The sequence below is a fragment of the Raphanus sativus genome, chromosome 6 (genome assembly GCF_000801105.2).
Source record: "Raphanus sativus cultivar WK10039 chromosome 6, ASM80110v3, whole genome shotgun sequence".
Classification (NCBI taxonomy): Eukaryota; Viridiplantae; Streptophyta; class Magnoliopsida; order Brassicales; family Brassicaceae; genus Raphanus; species Raphanus sativus.
Window position 1 is genome coordinate 20,962,602 of NC_079516.1, and position 22,269 is coordinate 20,984,870.

The 22,269-nt window shown below is 35.5% G+C and overlaps 1 protein-coding gene across 1 annotated transcript; it reads right to left on the minus strand.

The window, feature by feature from the left end:
* Positions 1-2,593: 2,593 nt before the first annotated feature.
* Positions 2,594-15,556, minus strand: LOC108813472 (urea-proton symporter DUR3). The gene is made up of 10 exons (XM_018586041.2): positions 15,131-15,556; positions 13,749-13,856; positions 13,545-13,640; positions 13,353-13,435; positions 12,942-13,162; positions 5,742-6,004; positions 5,104-5,342; positions 3,646-4,076; positions 3,323-3,553; positions 2,594-3,035 (listed from the first exon to the last, which is right to left on the minus strand). The coding sequence occupies exons 1-10, from the start codon at positions 15,302-15,304 to the stop codon at positions 2,758-2,760; spliced, it is 2,124 nt and encodes a 707-aa protein (XP_018441543.1). The 5' UTR covers positions 15,305-15,556; the 3' UTR covers positions 2,594-2,757.
* Positions 15,557-22,269: the final 6,713 nt, after the last annotated feature.

Below are 22,269 nucleotides of genomic sequence, written 5' to 3' on the forward strand. Positions count from 1 at the left end.
AGAATATTAAAAAGATATAATATTGTTTGAAAACATAGATAACAGTATATTAAAAAAATAGATTTATATTATAAAAAAATTGAAAATTTATTATATTATGAAAAACTATTTATTTGGAGCAGCTTTAAAATATATGAAAATGAGCTAATCTAATTACCTAAAAACAATTTTTGTCTAAAATAATCATAAAACAAAATTTAAACTTTGTATACATATTTCAAATCAAAACAATAACTTGAAGTTTATTTATATCGAAAATTGATTCAAAAATATAAATATATTCAAAAAATTACTTTTACTCAAATATTTTCCAATAACCATTATTAAAAAATATTTTCAATATATATAAGAAAAATACAATACAACCCCAATTTCATATACCGACTGAGATTATGGTTTTTATAGCATATTAAACTTTAAAAATATAATATATGTGATTATTTATATGATAGTATATATTAAATACTATTAATTATATGATTACCTATATGATGGTACGTATAAAATAGATTAATTATATGATAATATAAATATGATATATAATATTGACTAGGGATGGACGTTCGGGTATCCATTCAGATTCCGGATCAACGATTTTAGTCCCATTCAAATATTTCTAAATTTTGTTTTGGATTTGATTCAGATCTTTGCGGATTCGGATAACTCATTTAAATTATTTTTAGAATTCATTAGATACTTTAAATTCCTCAAAATCTATAAAAAAAATACACATATAAATTTGAATAACATATGTCAGAATACCTAAACTTAACATATAACTTGATTTGGTTTAAATATTTGAATAGAGAATCATAATTAGTTTTAGTATTTTTGGTGTTTTGAGTATACTTTAAATATTTATATATTTACTTTTGAATATTTGTATATATTTTCAAGTATTTAAATCAACTTAAAAGTACCATATATATTCTGGATGTTTTCACATATATTAAATCTAAAAATAACTAATACATATATAAGTATATAAATCGGGTATATTCGAGTATCTGAAATACTTCAGTTCGGATCGGATTCAGTTTCATTTATCTAAATACCAAAATTTTGAATAATTTAGATATTTAATCAATTTTGGTTCGCGTTTGGTACTACTTTTTGATCGGGATCAGTTCAATTTTTTGGACTCGGGTTTTTTGTCTAGCGCTAATATTAACATGAAAGCAATATATTTTGTAAAACATACACCGGCACGGACGCGCGGATCAAAATCTAATATATATTATGAATTTGGATATTTAATCAATTTTGGTTCGGGTTTGGTACTATTTTTTGGTCGGGATCAATTCAATTTTTTGGACTCGGATTTTTTGCCCAACGCTAATATTAACATGAAATAGCAATATATTTTGTAAAACATACACCGGCGCGGACGCGCGGATCAAAATCTAGTAAGTAATGATTTGGTATGATTTGGTATTATATTTTGGTTCGAGTTCTGAGTTTCATCCTGGACCGAAACTTTATTTATAAGAGAAGGGTTCTTCCATTACATACATGAGTGGAGGGTTATTGAATGTGAGGGAGTGGATGAAGTGGTGAAGATATGTAAAAGCAGTCATTATTGCGGAAATTGAATGATAACCTAAGGCGTTATTCAGCCGTTAGTTCAGAGGCAATAGCAAAGATTGCAAACAGACAGCCAAGGTTTTTTCTTTTAGGTTCAAGTTTTGATTATAACAAAGTGTTGAGAGTGACCGCTTTAGAAAACTCTAGACTCTCATATTTGTTTGTCTCTTCAAGATTCCTTAATATTACCATCACATAAACTTTTATGTTTCCCTCTAATATATAATGCGATATCAATCCCAAAATGAACAATATCGTACCAACCAGAAAAAATAGAGTTGAACATGGACTTTCGAAATCATAATAATTGGTATTAGGGCGATTTGATGAAGATATGCAAGAACACCAAAATACATTTTCAGTAGGAATGAGATCCTCCAAAATGAAAGACGAGGTATGTGGAAGAAACGTCAGAAGATCATAGAACATGTGATGTTGTGAGAAGAGAATTCTCAATGCATGCGACTGGGTACCATATGTCAAGATGTGACAAGATAACGTGCAAAGAAATTTCGCAAAAGAAAAAAACACTCGAGATGAGTGTGGTCCTTAATTTGAATGGGAAGATGTAAGATATCAAACAAAATCTCACATTGGAAGTTAGACAAAGTATAGTATAATATATAAAAAATGTTTAACTCTAATTAGTACGAGATTTTTTGGAAGAAATCCAAAAATAAATTCACGTGGGTTTTCTCTTAAATCCAAACTGGACAATATCATATTAATCGGAAAATAAAGAATTGTACATGGGCTTTCACAATCTTTAACATATAATGTTATCAACAGTGGTGGAGCCACATTGTAAGTAGGGTGGTCAATTGACCCCTATGAAATAATTAAAATCAAACATTTAGGCTAATGTTCAATGTATTTGCTGTGGTAAACTGGTTAGAAAATCCTTTTTGACCCCCATGTGTTGAGTTCAAAACTCAGATATGACCCTGCTAAATAATTATGACCCCTGTCAAGTGGTATTCTAGCTCCGCCACTGGTTATCAACAATTAATTTCAAATGAAGAAAATTAAATTTATTTAATATGCCTACACTTGTCAGAGAAGATCAACACACAATAGGAAATAGCTCCAATATGATTTTACACACACAAGAAAGATGAGCAAGCAAAATCATACAAACAAAAGGAGAATGAAAAAAATATCAATTTTTCTTACTCATACTGATCTTTCTTCGTCAGTTTTCTTAATCTTCTCGAGTTCGAGCAAATAAATCCTTTCAGCTTCCGGTACAGCCAAGGTTAAAGCGCGTAACCTATGGTTCAAGTCATCAAGCCTGTCCATTAACCTATCGTTAGTGAACAGTCCCATACAAACGCTCTTGATCGTTCCCCAGCTTTCGATCAAAGGCAAACCAACTATCACAATTGATCCTATAGTTCCCCAAGCTATAGCCACAATTGACCAGAACCAGAAATATCCCCTGCTAAATACACCTGCAGTATGATTTAATAATTACTATATACTTTCGAACAAAATGTTTAAGGGATAAAAATTAGATAATTTGTTCTAAAGAACATTAAGAGTACTTCAATTTGATTAATATTAAAAATACTCATTTAAAGAAAAAAGTCTTCCAAAGGTTTGAAATATGTTGATATTAAATATATATTTATTTTATGCTAATGTTAAACTTTTAAAATATATTAATATACGCATATGAATTTTAATTTATATATGCCCTTTTCGAAAAGAAAAAAAAATTATATGGCCAAGTGCTTACGGGCTGGGAGAGAGAGAACTGGCCAGATGATAACAATGAGGAGAGTGAAGACAAGACCCCATCTAACAATCCAAGCTTTAGCTCTTTTCAGCTTCTCGTCTCTTAACTCCTCCAAAGGAACATCATTTACGTCCCCTGAAGCCCCATCTTCCACCAATTTGATCTCCCTTGTCGTCGACCAATCATAATTCTGTGGCTGGACTACACTGCACACCGCATGGATCAATCCTCCTATATATTTACACATACGGACCAAACCAAACCAAAAAGAATGCTATCAATAATCCTTAAATGACTATCAAAGAAACTAAGATAATCCTAACCTGTTAGAATCGCAACGAGGTTACCAGCTAACATCGGAGCATTTTTCCCTGTAGTAACCAGATCAACGCGTCCGTATTGTATCTTTGCGGTTGATAACCAAGTAATGATCCCAAGAAGACAGCCAGAGATCGACCCAAGAATCGCACCAATTGCATTAGCTTTACTCCACAAAAGCATGAAAGCGATGGGAATAACGGCAGAGCCGATGAGGACTCCCATTGCGAGATACATCCATCCGAGTGAAACCCCAACTTTGTTCAAGATCACTGCAAGAATCCCCATTAGACACCCGAATCCGAGAACCCCGGATCTTGAGACTCTCAATATCTGTTTACCGGTTGCTTTAGGGTTTATGTATGTTCGGTAGATGTCGTAAGTGAAAAGGGATGAGACCGCGATTAGCTCAGAAGAACCAGCAGATGTTACAGCCCTGTATATAAACAAAGAACGTAACGATCATGATTCTGATGAGCATTTTTTGTAAGTGAGGTAGGTTTCTTGCCTAAGAAGAAACCAAGATCGGAACTCATCATAAACAATATAGTGGTGCTTATTTGAACAGGTCGAACCAACACTATTATTGTAGCGAACAAAAGCGGATCAAATTAATCGGTTCTGTGGACAATAAACTAAACAAACAATCAAGCATAGTAAGTCCGAAAATATATTTTATTTTTACTAACTATCAATCTATATTATTATTTGCAAATTAATTTTCACTTTACAGTTCTCACTTTAATAGTTAAATTGTTTAGTATCGTTAATGCTCTTAATGAATTATTATATTCATTTATCATATAATTTTATTAATAATAATAAACAAAATTAAAAAAAAAGAATACCCGATAATGATCATTACCTATTTTCATTAAAATTTTATAAAATAGTAAGATGAATCTGTACATATAATTAATAAGTAACACAAGAAAATATTATCTTTATCTTAATTCATTTTTATACTATGTTTTCCTTCTAAATTATTATAGATTTTAGTTTTTATTTACCTGTTTATTGCTTTATTTTAATTTTGGTTTTGTGTTTTCAATTTTTTCTGTTTTATGTGATTCAATTTTCATAGTCTTATTTGTTTCATTGGTTTTAAAAGAGAAATATAAAAAAAGAAAAAAATAGAAAAAAATGATTAAGAGTATAAAGAATAAATTATTAAGTTAGTCTTTAAGTTCATGATGCTGGTACTAATAATATAAATCTATAAATGATTATGTCCTCATGTGTGGCACAACACCTAGTTAGGTTTAATTGTTGAGCCAGAAAGAAGAAATTGTTAGGTTTGATTTAATAAAAATAAGAGAACAAAGGAAAAAAGACTGAAGTAAATCTTGCAGTAGATTCATTAAAGTGCTGTATTTTTTTTGACCAAAAAAAAAGTGCTGTATTTTTTATTTTTTTGCTAAGAGTAATAATAGTAAAAAGCATAGTCTGACTATTGTACTTACATGAAAACCATAGTGAGAAGAAGCATGGATCCTGTTTTACCCATGAGAGCAATGGCAGTAGCAGGCGGGACTAGACCTCGATTAGCCTCATCTGCGGTTATAGGCAAATCGAGGGCAAGTGCACCAAGGCCTAACGAGGTTGCTAAAGAGAATGGCACAGCGAACCACACGAGTCCACCAAGTAAATACCCCTTGTGAGTTGCTGAAGGTCTAGCAGCTATAGCACTCACCCAATAACCCTACAAAACAAATAACAAAATGATGAAATGACAACGCATGTGTCACCATATATTTATTCAAAATGTTGAATTTCAAGTTAAAAAAAAAATATTAGTTCCCCATATAATTAGTTATTTGTTTTGTTTATAATTTTACTATTCAAATGTATATTTATTGTTTTCATTATCTATCAAATGTATATTAGTAGAAAGATGATTAAATCTCGATTATTTTTTACGAATTCGTCATTTCACAGATATATTCATATTTTTCTCAAAGGTTTTGGTGAATAAAACTAGTTCTTTCTTTGTAACCTACTAGTTTGGAATAGTGTTGATATGATCTCATAACTCATATTCAAACTCGGGAATATAATTCGAATTATAAACAAGGCAAAACTTCACTGAAAATAATCTCACATTGTCGACGAAGACAGTGCCAAAGTTTCCTACAATGTTGATGAGACCGAAGACAGCACCACCAGAGCTCAACATGGTGACATAAGAGCCTCTGTAGTTGCCGTGGACTGGACCGCAAGCTTGTCCGTCGTGTGAGAGTGGCTCCGCGCATACCCTTGACTTAGCGGACATATGTATTAACCGGTCATAGACCACAGATGGACTCCCAAGCTCACTACTCAAAGTGTAGACCAGATACACAAAGATGACTAAAACCACGTGAACTGAAATCAAACAAACCAAGTAAAGATGGTAACGTAAGGGACTCTCTGATTTTGCGTTAGGATAGAACACCATTAATTATTAGTCTTACAAATAAATGGACAAAAGAAACCACTAATAAACTTTAGAAACAAAATACCAAATATTGCAATTTATTTTACGTACCTGTATATGACCGGATACCCTTATATTTAATTAAATAATCAACAAAACTAAATTCCAAATATTCATAGGTTGCTACAATGAGTCAAATAAATATATATACACTGGGTGATATAGACTATGAGGACTTATTATGTAAATACTTTAGAATACTTAGACCTAATCGTATATTGTACTCAGTATATATTCTGTATCTTTACGCTATAAATACAATAAGTATTCCTCTCTACATGGTATCAGAGCCCGATCCATGCAGTCCAACCCGATCTACATCGATCTGGCCCAAAGTTTGCCCATCGATCTTTGCCCGAGCATTCCGAGATTGGCGTTCAGAGAGCCATCATCTCGATGGGGCGTATTAGACACATAGTTGTCCCACATCGGATATTGGAAAGGATCCTTAGCAATATATAAGATAGGTGGGTCACTCCTCTTATCACCAATTGGTTTTAAGTGTGAAGCCCATCTAGCTTAACATGGTATCAGAGCTAACGTTACCCAAACCTAAAAATTTTCTTTAGCCGCCCCTCTCTCTGTTCAAACCAATCTCACGACAACTATGTCTCTCTCACCGGCTAACTCAAGCGAGACCATCACTGTCTCTGAGAACGTTACTCTCCTTAACGTGAACATGACAAATGTGTCTAAGCTCACCTCCTCCAACTTCCTAATGTGGAGTCGTCAAGTCACTGCGCTGCTCAACGGCTATGACCTCGCGGGTCACTTGGATGGATCGACGGTTGTCCCCGACCCCACCGTCACGACAGACAATACCACCACTGTGAATCCGGCGTACACGTTGTGGAAGAGACAAGACAGCTTGATCTTCAGTGCTCTCCTTGGCGCCATAACGAACACGATCCAGCCTCTTCTCTCGACTGCACAAACGTCCATGGAGATTTGGACCATCCTGAATGATACGTACGCGAAACCCAGTCGCGGACATGTGAAGCAACTCAAGCAACAAGTGCGAGAATGGACAAAAGGCAGCAAGTCCATTGATGAGTACTTTCAAGGACTCACCACTCGGTATGATCATCTTGCTCTGTTGGGAAAGCCTTATGACGTGGAAGATCAGATCGAATTCCTCCTTGCTGGTTTACCCGAAGAGTACAAGAGTGTAGCTGATCAAATCGAGGGCCGCGACATCCCTCCCAGCCTCTCCGAGATCCATGAGAAGCTTCGCAATCGTGAGGCCACGATCCAAGCCACTGCTGCTGTCGTCTCCCCTGCTCCAGTTACTGCTAATGCGGTTCACTACCGTCCTCCGAGCAACAACAATCACAACAACTATCGCAGGAACAACCACCGCAGCAATCAAACGTGGCAGCAGCAACAACAATTCACTCCGCGACCTAACCAGTACCCACAGCAGTCTTCCCGTGGCTATCAAGGCAAGTGCCAAATCTGCAGCGTCTTTGGGCACAGTGCTCGCAAGTGTCCTCAGCTTCAACAGCCGGCGCGAGACTACCAGAGCTCAGCTGCCTCGTCGTCCTCCGCCTACCCACCGTGGCAGCCTCGTGCGAACATGGTCGCCGCTCCAGCTCACTACAATGCGGCAAACTGGCTCCTTGATAGCGGAGCGACCCATCACCTGACATCAGACCTCAATAATCTGGCCCTACATCAGCCATATCACGGAGGTGAAGCTGTCACCATCGCTGATGGTTCTGGTTTTACTACACTTGATACTCATATGCGTCGCTTAGCTCTTAATGAAGTTCTTTGTGTTCCTGATGTTAAGAAGAACTTAATCTCCGTTTTTACCGGCTTTGCAACACTAACAAAGTGTCTGTTGAATTCTTTCCTGCTCATTTTCAGGTGAAGGACCTGAGCACGGGAACCCCGTTGCTCCAAGGCAAGACTAGGAACGAGCTATACGAATGGCCAGTCACACCTCAGTTTGCATCCACCTTCTCCGCCTCACCTACTCCCAAAACCACCCTCACCTCTTGGCATTCGAGACTTGGCCATCCGTCCTTCTCTATTTTAAAATCTATTGTTGCAAATTTCTCTTTACCTGTTTCGAACTCTCTCAAAGAGCCTATTTCTTGCACCGATTGTTTACTCAATAAAAGTCACAAACTTCCTTTTCATACAAATACTATCTCTTCCTCTTACCCTCTTGAATACCTTTACAGTGATGTTTGGACCTCTCCTATCTTATCAATCGATAACTACAAGTACTACTTGGTTATCATTGATCATTACACTCGCTACACTTGGCTCTACCCATTAAAACTAAAATCTCAGGTCAAAGAAACCTTCATCGCCTTTACCTCCCTTGTTGAAAACAAGCTGAAACAAAAGATTGGAACCATTTACTCTGATAATGGCGGCGAATACATAGCCCTTCGCGCCTTCCTCACCAGCCGTGGCATCACACACTACACCACCCCGCCTCACACTCCCCAACTTAATGGCATCTCCGAGCGCAAACACCGTCATCTCGTGGAGACCGGTCTTACCCTCCTCACCAAATCCTCCATGCCTACAACCTACTGGAGTTACGCCCTCACCACTGCCACCTACCTTATCAATCGGATGCCCACTCCAGTTCTCAACGGTGACTCTCCCTACCACAAACTATTCCACCAACAGCCTAACTATGCCAAACTTCGAGTCTACGGTTGCCTTTGCTATCCGTGGCTCCGCCCGTACACCAAAAACAAACTCCAATCACCATCTCTACCCTGCGTATTCATTGGCTATTCACAGACTCAGAGTGCCTATCTTTGCTTACATAAAGACACTGGTCGCATCTACACATCAAGACACGTCCAGTTCGTCGAAACAGAGTTTCCCTACTCTCACCCTTCTCCCCCGAGCCAAACCCATGTCCCAGAAACACCCTCTGTTCAACCCTTCCCTCTAGCCACACCTATCCCGACGGCGTCATCTCGTATAGCTCCTTCCAAGTCGCCTACGTGCTCTGGTTCTTCATCTCCAGTGACAGGTATGAATTCTTCAAATCACTCTGTTTCACCTTCTCTGCAGGCCTCTGCAACTCCAACTCCGGCAACCTCCCCGGCGCCTAACCCTCAACCGCAACCAACTACAACTCCTGAACCTCCAGCTCCGAACCCAATTCCCACACCCGAACCTCCAGCACCGAACCCAACTCCCACACCCGAGCCTCCAGCACAGACGACGGCTCCTCTTCCACAACCACAAGCTCCACAAAATATCCATCCCATGCGCACCCGTGCCAAGAACCAAATCCAGAAACCAAACAGGAAGCTTACTCTCACCGCCACTGTCCCTACACCAAAACCAAAAATCCCGACTTCCGTTGCAGAGGCTCTGCGCGACCCTCGGTGGAGAAAGGCTATGTGTGATGAGATAAATGCTATCATCAAAAACGGCACCTATGTTCTTGTTCCACCAGAAGCTTGGAAAAATATCATCGGAGGAAAGTGGGTCTTCACAATAAAATACTTGCCTAATGGTGAAATTGACAGGTACAAAGCGAGGTTCGTTGCAAAAGGTTTTCATCAACGCCAAGGTCAAGACTTTATTGAGACCTTCAGTCCTGTAATCAAGGCCACGACTATACGGTCTGTCCTAAATGTTGCTGTCAACAAATCATGGTCGATACGCCAACTTGATGTCAACAACGCCTTCTTGCAAGGCACACTTCATGATGAGGTTTATGTTGCTCAACCTCAAGGCTTTGTGGATCAGGACAGGCCGCACTACGTTTGCAAGTTAAAGAAAGCGTTATATGGCCTCCGCCAAGCTCCCCGTGCTTGGTACCAGGAGCTCCGCAAACATCTCACTGCACTTGGTTTCACCAACAGCACTGCGGACACGTCGCTCTTTACTCTGCGCAGTGGAACTGATTATGCTTACGTTCTTGTCTATGTAGATGACATGCTTATCACTGGAAGCTCAGAACAGCTTATTCAGACCTGCATCTCAAGTCTCGCAGCTCGCTTCTCGATCAAGGATCTTGGCGAACTCCGCTACTTCCTTGGCATTGAGGTTACTCATACAAAGTCAGGCTTACATCTTATGCAGAAAAGATATATCACTGAGCTGCTTGAGAAGACGAATATGCAGGACGCAAAACCTGTCTCGACGCCGATGTCCCCAACTCCTAAGCTGTCTCTGAACTCAGGCGCACCCCTCTCTGACCCGACTGAGTACAGGCGTGTAGTGGGAAGCTTGCAATACCTCTCTCTCACTAGACCGGATATAGCTTTCGCTGTTAACCGCTTATCCCAGTTCATGCACCAACCGACTGAACTTCACTGGCAAGCAGTCAAGCGTCTTCTTCGGTATCTGGCTGGCACTACGTCGCATGGCATTCTTATCCGCAAAGGGTCACCATTGACTCTCCATGCTTACTCTGATGCCGATTGGGCAGGCGACTCCGATGACTACGTCTCCACTAATGCCTACATCGTCTACATTGGCAAGAATCCCATCTCCTGGTCGTCAAAGAAGCAAACCGGCGTTGCACGCTCCTCGACGGAAGCCGAATACAGAGCCGTTGCCAACACTGCATCTGAACTCAGGTGGATCTGCTCCCTCTTCACTGACCTTGGTATACCACTGCCGACGGTTCCTGTTGTCTACTGTGACAATGTTGGAGCGACTTACCTCTCTGCCAACCCCATTTTCCACTCTCGTATGAAGCACTTAGCCCTTGACTACCACTTCATTCGAGACAACGTTCAGTCCGGCCTGCTCCGCGTCACACACGTCTCCACAAAGGACCAACTTGCTGACGCCTTAACCAAGCCTCTATCGCGTCCAAGCTTCACTGATTTAACTTCCAAGATTGGAGTCACGCACCTGCCTCCATCTTGAGGGGGCGTGTAAGAGATATAGACTATGAGGACTTATTATGTAAATACTTTAGAATACTTAGACCTAATCGTATATTGTACTCAGTATATATTCTGTATCTTTACGCTATCAATACAATAAATATTCCTCTCTACAATAATCAGCACCATGTGCGGGATGAATTTATAAAAATAATCATAAACTCTACCATATATTGTTTTGCATTTTAATGATAGTAACAAATATATAAATGCTGAATATATATACAAATTATTTTCTATACTATTATTTATTTCGCGTTTTTACATTGTATAACAACAAATATATTGAATAATTGAAAAAATAAATTATTAAATATAAAATTAAATTAATGCAAACACATAAATTAGATAAATCACTCTTGTTTATTTACTATCATTTTATGGTAAGTAAATCTAAATAATCATATTTATCTATCTTTTATATAATTAAATTTAAGTGATACTAACATAGATATATAGTATATTTTAATATGGCTATCTATTAAATAAGACTTCATAATTATGGTTATATGAGAACTTTGATAATTTATAATTTATAAATGTTCTTGAAAATTCATTGCAAATTTTGAAATTAAAATATTTATGTATTCTTATATGGTATATAATTAATATATATATATACATATATAATTTTAAATATTTTAAATAAGACTTTTACTCATATGGTTTTAAGATCATGTGTATCTTGTTAAATCAAAATGTTAAGTCATTGATTATAATTTTTTAACATACGAATTTTCACAGTTTTAGTAATTTATAGTTTTTTAAATTCAAAATATAACATATAAAAATCTAAATTTTAATTTTATAGTTAGTTTGATTGTTTAATTTATTTTAATAATATAAATATAAAAATGATGGAGGAGACACAAATTGTTATCAAATTTTGATTATTAAAATTATTAATTATCATATATATATATATATTTATATATTAGTCATATTTGGTAATTTGTATCCTTTTATTAAGGAAAGAAAGAAAAATAGTAATTCTACACTTTTAGTTAATTATTAGAAGAATCAAATATTTTTCTAAAGATTCTGAAAACAGATTGTAATGCTCTTCAATTAATATATAAGATATATATATATATATATAATTAGTTACAATATATATATATAAGTTAATTGGAATCTTTTTATTTATTTTGATTTCGTTTATAAAAACTTAGATTAATCGGGGGAAAAGGTCCCATTTCTCCACGAAGTACCGTATTCTCCCATATGTCTTCCAAACTATAACTTCATCCAGATGTCCCCGAAATAAAAATTCAAAACTTATTTCTCCATGAAACTATAGCATAATTCTTATATCTTCCCAAAATAAAAATTCGAAAGTCATAATCCCATAAAATTATAAAACACGGTTTAGACCTATAAAGTAGAACCGTTTTGGTTAATTAAACCAGTTTTAGACCAACAACAACATGATTAAGATACGATTACAACAATCAAACTAGAAATTATAAACACACACACACACCTAAATTTCTGGTTTGATTGTTGTAATCGATCTTAATTGGGTCATTATTGATCTAAAACTGGTTTAATTAATCAAAATGGTTTTAGTTTATAAGTGTAAACCGAATAATTTAATTTTATGGATTTACGACTTTTGAACTTTTATTTTGGGGAGATATAAGAGTTATGATATAGTTTCATATAGAAATAGATTTTGAACGTTTATTTTGAAGACATCTGGGACGAAGTCATAGTTTGGAAGACATGTGGAAAGACATGATACATCTCGTAGAAAATAGCACGTTTTCCTATTAATCGGATTGAACTCATTTTTCAATCTATTTATTTTCCAAAAAATCGTCTTAATATATTGAAACACTTAAAATAAATATTTTTATATGTTAACCGGTTGGTGATTAATTTTATTTTGAGTTTTTAAAATACATATATCATATATATTATTTAAAAATAAATTAGATACCTATGACAGAATGAACATAGCTTGCGAGGAAAGTAGCTTTAAGTCCTCCTGCCAAAGTATAGACAACGACGCCTATAGGAATGAGGAAGCTTGCGGCGTAAATATTTACTCCAGTGAGGGCATTCACCACGGCCGAGCCACCAAGCAATAGCATTGCCGTCACTACCACGTTTGTCGTCAGACAAAATACCAAGAACACTATATGTGTTGCGGTTCCCCAACTAATCTTATCAAAAACATATAAAACAAACTATAAACTATAAACATCCTCTTTTCAAAAAAAAAAAAAACTATAAACATCCCTCAAAAGTATATTTCTAAATCATAAATAAACCGTGCCTAGGCCCTAGTCTCTTGTCCGGCTATTTTACAAAGTATAAAATAAAACCAGATTTAGTCTTAGTTATGTACCGAGCCTTCACGATTTCGCAGACTGTGTGAGCATTAGGAGCTTTTCTTTTTATCTCAATCGCCATCACACCGAACAAGAGTACCTGTTTTGCTCATAATCGATCATTCACAAGAGTTACAATGCATATAGAAACTAAACCATATTATTAAAACTGAATAAATGTATCATATAGTTTTTGTTTTGGTATTAACCTGTATGGAGGCTCCACTAGCGTACCAGAATGGTCCACTAACACCATACTGCCATGCAACGTTTGAACTTTGCAGTATCGTCGCAGCCCATGTCCACTTTTCAGTTTTCACCCATCGACCAGCACAAATAAATCAATAATTTGTAACCTAATTTAAAGTGCAAAATATATAATCTTTTATATTGAATTTAATATCTTATAGAACCTGTGATACGATAACACTTGCAATAAGTCCTGTCTTGACGTTTCTTCCGGCTGTATTGAACCATTCAGAGGTGTGTCGAGCCCCAACATATCGTTTTTCTAACCAAACCTTCATTCATTATTTCAGAAATTATAATTAGTGAACCCCTAAGTAAGATCCAAACTGTGGGGATCATTGTTAAGTGCCGTGGACCGTGGTTTTTATTTTTTTAGTTTTGGAATAGTAGCTGTAGATTTATTTGATGTAATTATTTTTGCTGTAACTTTGTAATGCACTATTTTTTTGCTTTAGAATTTAAGTTCTCTACATCCTTTTGCTGTAACATTATTCTTTTCTAAAAAAAAGTATGATTGGTCAAATGTATGGCTCTAAAATAAATTTTAGCTTAGTATCAGTGAACTGTCGCACTTCGCCGAGTCAGCAAACCTTGTTCAATTTCCTTATTACTAGGCTCTTGTTTTTGGTTTCGGATAAGTATCAAATGAATAAATTGTTTGTGTCCATTCATTGTTGTTGTCCAGATTTCTTTTCCGGATATGGCAAACCCATTTTCAACATTTGCAAATAGTATATTCAAATTTAAGTTGATTCGATTGTCATTTTTGGCAACACAAACCTTTAGAAAGCCTATAATTTGAGAAAATTCTGCATACATAAATATCATTTTAAAATTATGCACGGTCGCCGCAATTTCATATATATTGGACAGAAAAACCGCTATATCAAATTTTATATATACAAAATATTTATTTACAGTTTAATAGGATAATATTTATTTTAATGAAATATCTATTTTCACGTTCATTGATAAAATATCCGCCATAAACTTCTTATAAACTTATATATTAATTTTAACTAATATTAATTGTAACATAATATTAATATCATATAAAATTATATCTTATAAAATTATACCTAATGACACTTAATAGATTTATAAGAAAACTAATAATATCAACATGGAAATTATTTAATTGATATTTAACTATGATGTATGTGATTTACTAAAAATAATTATAAAAATACATGTGTTCCACATAAGAGTTTCTTAAATCTCATAGTCTCTCATAATAAAAACCAATTCTCTATTTTTATTTAACATTTTACCAAAAAAAAACAATTCTCAACATTTAAAAAAAAAGATATTTTAAAACACTTTCATTATATTATTTTTATTTATAAAAGATCTATTGAGAGATTTCGAAAGATGGTTTTCTAAATGATCCGTTAATATAAAAGTCAATTTTTATAATTTAAAATTTCCTTATTAATGTCCATATGTGAGCTTAATTTACTACCGTAAGTTTTCGATTCTGAAGAAGAGAGATATGATTGTTTTGTTTCTTCATGATAATTTTCAGTAATGCGAAATGGAAACTAACCAGAAAAGATGTGAAGACGGCAAAGAAAGCACCAAAACCGAGAATAACGGCGTAGCCAACACCTTGATCAAGCGTCGTCGAATCTTCGAAGAAGTGTCTCTGCCTCTCGCATTCGCTTCCGCCACCATGGTAATATTTCTCCGGGAAGTCAAAAGGAGGACACTTGGGCTCCATTTCTTCTTCAGCTCTTTTTCTTTTAAAGGGTTCTTCTTCTTCTGCTGTTTCTTCTTCTTCTTCTTCTTCTTCTTCTTACTTTATGTTGTTAATGGAAAAGCAAATATGTTTCTCCTTAAATTTCTAAGGAGTGAATGAGTTGGTTGAAAGATATAATGTATGTTTCGTAAAATTCAATTAAAGAATTGTATCATAACTCTTTTTTTACTTTTAAAGAAACATTGTATAACTTTAAAATTTTAGGATAATATAAATTCTAAATTTTGAAAGAAAAACATTCCTAAAAGATGGAAGCCGGTAGCAATGCTATCCACACAAATTGTCTGAAACAAAAATATTTTATTTAAAAACCACTCACATTATTGAGTGATATATAAGTAAGTCAATACTCCAATGAGTCAATGATTTTGTCTGTTTGCTATTTAATGGTTTCAACTAGAACATAGATGTACTCTCAGTGATTTAAGACAATAGTAAGTTTCTCGATTAAAATTTCAATAACCAAAAACGGGGGAAAAGTATAATAAAATATTCAAATAAGATATGTTTATATTTAATAATTTAACTTATATTTTTAAGTAAAATTATATTTATATAATTTGAAAATTATTTAATTTTAAACTTTTGCAAAATTTCAAAAAAAAAAATTTTAGTAGTTGACCCAACACAATTTTTATTTATATTTCTTAAAATGTCAATACAAAATATATTTATATTGGGAAACTTATCTTCAAATATTTTTTAATAAGAAACTGTTGTGAATTTTTTTCCAACAAAAGATTATTCTAAATTAAGAAAAATCTAAGTTCACTAACTAAAACGGAGTTGACTGAATCGATATAAACTATATGCGAAAGAACATCCTACACCACAAAAAAAAATTCACATCTGTAATGAAAGCCGACCATTCTGTTGATGTAGACATCATCTTCACTTGAAGAAAATATGTTGCAAACACCATTGCTGGGATCTGAAGGGTTTTCATGAAATCCATCATTCAAATCAACATTTTATATTCTGCATGTATAAGTGATAGACTCATGTGAGTATTTATGGCATCCATCATAGTTTCAGTTATTCTTGTTTTCCTGCAAAACTATTTTATCTTGTATAGGTCACATTTTTCTTTCAAGGATCCATCAATATAGCACTACTTCATATTGCTAAGTTTTTGACTCCCATGGGAGATGGCATTTTCTCTTACCACTGGAAAACCTTTATTTATGCTTATGACCACATTGTCCCTTAAATTTCTGTCATACAAAGAATTTCTGAAGATTTTTATTTTATTTTATTTTAATTTTTTCATTCTAATTTTTCCAAATATACCACATTATTCATGAAAAATATCTTTAATCTGGTTTATTCGGAAGTCTCCAAAAAAATAGTCTATATTAGTAAAAAATATCTCAGATTGTTGTGAATCTACAAAGTAAAATAAAAATACCAAACCACGTCACTAATAGTTTCTATTGGTATCATTATTTTATTATCATCCAAACTCAAATCAAATCAGTTGCGTATTGCTAACAGAACATAGCTTTCTTTACTGAAATCGCTATGCTGATCAAAGGACCAAGAAACAAATCCCAACCAACCAGAACAAAAACTTGAAGACAAATATATAATCGGCCAAAATAAAATAAACAAATTTTGATTCAAGAGTTTAAAACCTCACAAAACATTTTTATATTAATTATTTTCAAGGAAAATGTTTTTTTAATGAAAATTGTTTTTCGCTAAGGATATGTCAGTCATGTTTGGTTCAGGATTCTTAACAAATGTTTCGATGGGAATGAAAAAGTTAGTGGTAAAGTAACAAGAGATCGTATTAGTAAGCCATTGTGTGGAAGATCATGTTGGTCAACCATTTCAAGTGTCCGTTTTAACATTTTATAACATGGTATTTTTATAATATAATAAAATTTTATGAAATGCTAAATTTTAATCATCAAAGAACAATAAAAGCAGTGTTGTGAACTAGAGAAATAATAGTTGTGTCTTTATTCATAAACATAAAGTTTCCTTATATAGAGAATTACACCATCATAGAAATATAAAAATAGTACATAAACATAATTCCAAAGTAAAAAGGTAAACTGACACAAGTAGAAAATGGAAAGAGTTAGCCGACTATAACATAAACGAATGGGTCGGTTTGGGATGATTATGGTCGTCCACCATATGATTTATAACACCTCCCTTGGACGACATATCCATTCAGAGTTTGTAATACGTTTTGGATGTTGCCTCATTAAAACATTTCGGGGACAAAACCATAGATAAGGAAAAATGGTACAACACGTATTACTCCCCCTGATATGAACATCATTGAAGGTCTTTCAGTCGACGCATCCCAATCTGATGCGTGAGCTTCCTGAACGTGCAAGTCGGAAGTAATTTGGTGAACAGGTCAGCTGAGTTGTCACTGGAACTACTTGAACCACTTGGACCTCTCCGGCTTTCTGCAACTCTTGAGTGAAGAAGACTTGGGCAAGATGTGCTTCGTCCTGTCTCTTTTGATGAAGCCATCTTTGAGCTGCGCACTGCATGCTGCATTGTCCTCATACATCACGGTCGGTGGGTCATTGCTCTCGCTCATCCCACAATTAACTCGTATGTGGTTGGTCATGAACCGTAACCACACACACTCACGGCTGGCCTTGTGAATGGCTAAGATCTCCGAGTGATTAGATGATGTAGCTGCGATCGTCTGCTTCATGGAACGCCATGGTATGGCCGTACCTCCATGTGTAAAGACATAACCTGTCTGTGATCGAGCATTGTACGGATCTGATAGATAACCTGCATCAGCAAAACCAATTAACCCCTCTTTGGGCTGGTCAGTATAAAATAAACATAAGTTGTCAAATTTCTTTTATGAAGATACACGAACTGATTGGGTCATTCTTATAGCCCTCTTTCACTAAGTATTCGCTTAGTCCATTATACCACATGTGGCCACTTTGTTTCAGTCCATAAATAGATTTATTCAGCTTTATACAATGTTGTTCTTAAGAACTTCTATTATCTTTCAGCTCAGTACCCTCTGGTACTTTCATGTATATCTCATTATCCAGTGGACCATATAAGTATGCAAATCCAATTTCTCTCTTATAGCCAGACTTATTAAAATCTAAATGTAGTAGCATCCACCACAGGGGAGTATGTCTCCTCATAATCTATTCCTGATCTACGTGAGAATCCTTGTGCAACAAGCCGTGCTTGAATGCTGTAAGTAAGATCATAGACAACTAGACCACGTGATTATGTTTTTTATATCCCACGATTTCTCCTTTTCATTTCTCTTCCTCACAAAGATCCATTTATATTCCACAGGATTAATATCATATGTCATCCTAATCATATGGCCAAATATGTCTCTTTTCTTTAGACTATTTAACTCCACGCTTTTCATTTAATCCAATCTGATCTACAAGTGCGCACTCTTTTATTGACATGGGTTCATGATCCTCATTTATACCCATAAATTCAAGTGCTACCTTGTATGCAAATAAATCATCTATGTCGACATCTTTTCTGTTCCAATGTGTTCCAGACATGATATAATCGATTACAATCTCATTATTATCAGGACCATTAGTACCCTGAAGCTTAGCGTCCCAAGCCTCAGTGTTTGGTACCTTAGAGCCGGCCGGCCTTATGTCCATGTCTATGGTTTCCTCGACCTCGGATTTGTTTTCATTCTCTGCACCTTTCTTTTGTTTCCGACGATTCTTATCTTTGGAACCTATTGGTCTACCACGTTTCATACGTTGTCTAGACTCTGTAGCAACTTGATTATGTCCCTTTTAGACTTTTATTCAAATTTGGTGCATTACAAGCTGGTATATATGACTTAGTCACTCTCTTTCAGGTCAGCAAATGAGTCTGGCAATTGATTAGCTAGCTTTTGTAAATGTATTATCTTTTGAACGTCTAATTCACATTCTTTAGTCCGAGGATCTTGCCAAGACAATGATAGTTGATTTCATGTAATCTCTTTTACCATTCTTTTACCAGCTTATTATTTTCTCACCCTAATCTGCATACCTTGCCTTTGAACAAATCACCCATATTTGGCTCAAGGTACTTAAAAATCGTGGGAGAATCATATCCAACATATATCCCCATCCTCCTTTGAGGTCCCATCTTAGTTCTCTGTGGTGGAGCAGTCTGTACATAGACGGCACATCCAAATGTCTTAAGATGGAATATGTCTGGCTCATGACTCGTGATTTAATTGAAGGGGAATATCTATGCTCACTAGATGGTCTTATGCGTATTAACCCAGATGCATGTGAAATTTCGTGATCCCAAGCTGAGACTGGGGGTTTTGACCTCATAAGTAACGGTCTAGTAATCAGTTGTATGCGTTTTAAAAGATTCGGCCAAAGCCGTTTTATGTATGGACATGCGCCAATGTTCCACACTTGCCCCCATGGACATACAACTAACATTAAATGCTTGGGACATGAATTCACCCGCTTATTATTTACTTAGTCACTTTGACTGGTGATAGCCAGCATTTACTACGCATATGGAGGAATTTCAACGAAGTAAGACTTTCTTCCCTAATTTCAAGATCAGACATATTCCAAGGGCGCAAAACACAATGGCGGACAAGCTTGCTCATGGGGCAAGGAGTTCACCATCAGCTATGTTATATGTCGATTCGATACCTCCGGTTTGGCTTTCTGAACCGGTGGAATCACGTTAGAGTAATTCATTGTTGTCAAAAAAAAAAAAAAAAGACTGGTGATGGCCTATCAATGAGTTTTTATTGTGTACACACGTGATATTATTTGGGATAATTTATTTTCTTTCAATGTGTGCCCATTTGTATATCAATTTTCGCATCATGTTTGAACCGGGATGGCCAAGAAGCGATTGTGCCATTTAGTGAAATTGTGGGTAAACACTTTGTTTACCGTGCCATTTGCCTTTATCATACTGATCTTTGCATAGTATAGACTAGTAGAGAATGCAGGTATAGTCTCGACCACTTTCTTATGACCTTAGGCGTATTTCATTATTTGAAGGAACCTTTGTTTCCTTTGCCCATTGTTTCAATATGAAAACCATTCATTCTTATATTTTTAAATTCAATAGACCTTTTTGGGTGAATATAATGCATCAGATATCTCTAGATGCGTGCCCTTTAGGTAACAATACACTGTCCTGGCCGTAGCCCTTTATTGGACTGACTATACACGCAATTATATTGATGTAGACTTTAAATCTTAAAATCATGCATTTGGTTTTATTAAGTATATAAATCAGACAGAGCAATAGCAACAGAAATAAATTCATAAAGCAAAGCAAAACACAGAAGTCGAAATCAACATTATTCTTTTAGACAATCAGATGTTTCATACTCCATAAGGTCATCTTCTTCATGATCAAAATCATCTTCCCCATCTTGATGGACCAAATGAGCTTCTGGATTCTTCCCTTTCTGACTCTCTTGATAGAGGTCACAAAGATGTCTGGGAGTCCTACATGTCTTAAGCCCAATGGTTATCCATTCCACACCAATGGCACACTGATTTGGTCGACTGTTGTAGCTTAGAAATACAACTGCTTCTGCCTCGACCACGGCCTGAATGGGATTGATATCCACGGCCTCTGCCATAGCTATTCCCGCGGCCATATGAGTTGTATTGGCCACAGACACGTCCTCTCCATCCACCACGGCCATGGCCGTGTGGTTTATCATGATGGATGTGGTTACTTTCTTTGGATTCTGCGGCCTTATTGGCTTCCGGTAATGGGGTTGATCCAGGAGGTCTCAATTCACTGTTTCTCATTAGCAATTCATTATTTTGCTCAGCTAGCAATAAACATGAGATCAGATTTACATAAGTCTTGAAGCCTTTTTCACGGTATTTTTGTTGTAACAACACATTACTTTTGTGGAATGTGGAAAATGTCTTTTCAAGCATATCCTCATCATGGCTGAGTTATACTCATCCACGGACTTGAATTCATGGATTATGAGATTCCTCCAATCATATCTAGCCTTTGGTAACAACACCGTCCTTTGGTGATCATTTCTTTGTTTCAACTCGTTCCAAAGGTCTAGAGGATTCTCAATTGTCAAAATACTGATCTTTGAGACTCTCAATAAGATGATGGCGAATAATCAATATTGCCATGTATCTATCTTTCTCACTTGCATTATTGTCCTCGACAATACATTCACCGAGGCCCTTGGATTTTAGGGTGATCTTAGTATCAAGTGTCCATTGCAAGTAATTATCTCCTGAGAGATTTAGGGCAGCAAAATCCAAGTTGTTGATTTTTGACATCAGAAATATATATATTTTATACTTATAAAATTTTTTAAAGATTTATTTTATCAAGAAATGATTCACGGATCAGACAACAATATTCCTAACAAATACTATGATCAGGCGGTTATAATGCAAACGAGTCAGGATATGATGCAATCAGTTCATACCGGTATGATGCAAAACAATTAATACATGTTCACGCGGTCAGTACTAATATGATGAAAACCTAGTATATGAATTCTAAACATGTAGACCACAATAAAAATATCAACCTATCGAATCATATGAACAAATCAAGCTAGCAACCTATCCATGATCAATGCTTTAATAAAACAGGCTGGTCGGATTTAATCAAGTCTTAGATCAGATGAGAATAATAGCAGGATGATTTCAATTACTCTTAGTAGGATGAGAACAATTAATCTAGCAATCCTAGCAGTCGGATTTATCAATCTAGCAACTGAGCATCAGGTTATGAGATCAGATTCAATCGAATTCAAGTTCAATTATGAGTCTAGCAATCCTATGTGATTATAAACAATTTTGTTTTCAGAACAGATTCAATCAAACGATTACAATCAATCACATAGTTTCAATTCACAAGATGAACAGTCGGATTAATTATTTTAAACAGTTTCAGACATTAGGGTTTAATCAAGCTATCAATCG

Coding starts and splice junctions, on each gene's coding strand:
- LOC108813472 (XM_018586041.2), bottom strand. CDS start 15,304: ATGGAGCCCAAGTGTCCTCCTTTTGACTTCCCGGAGAAATATTACCAT. Junction 13,857..15,130: donor CCGTCTTCACATCTTTTCTG/GTTAGTTTCCAT, acceptor TAATGAATGAAG/GTTTGGTTAGAAAAACGATA. Junction 4,077..5,103: donor CTTCTCACTATGGTTTTCAT/GTAAGTACAATA, acceptor GTTTATATACAG/GGCTGTAACATCTGCTGGTT.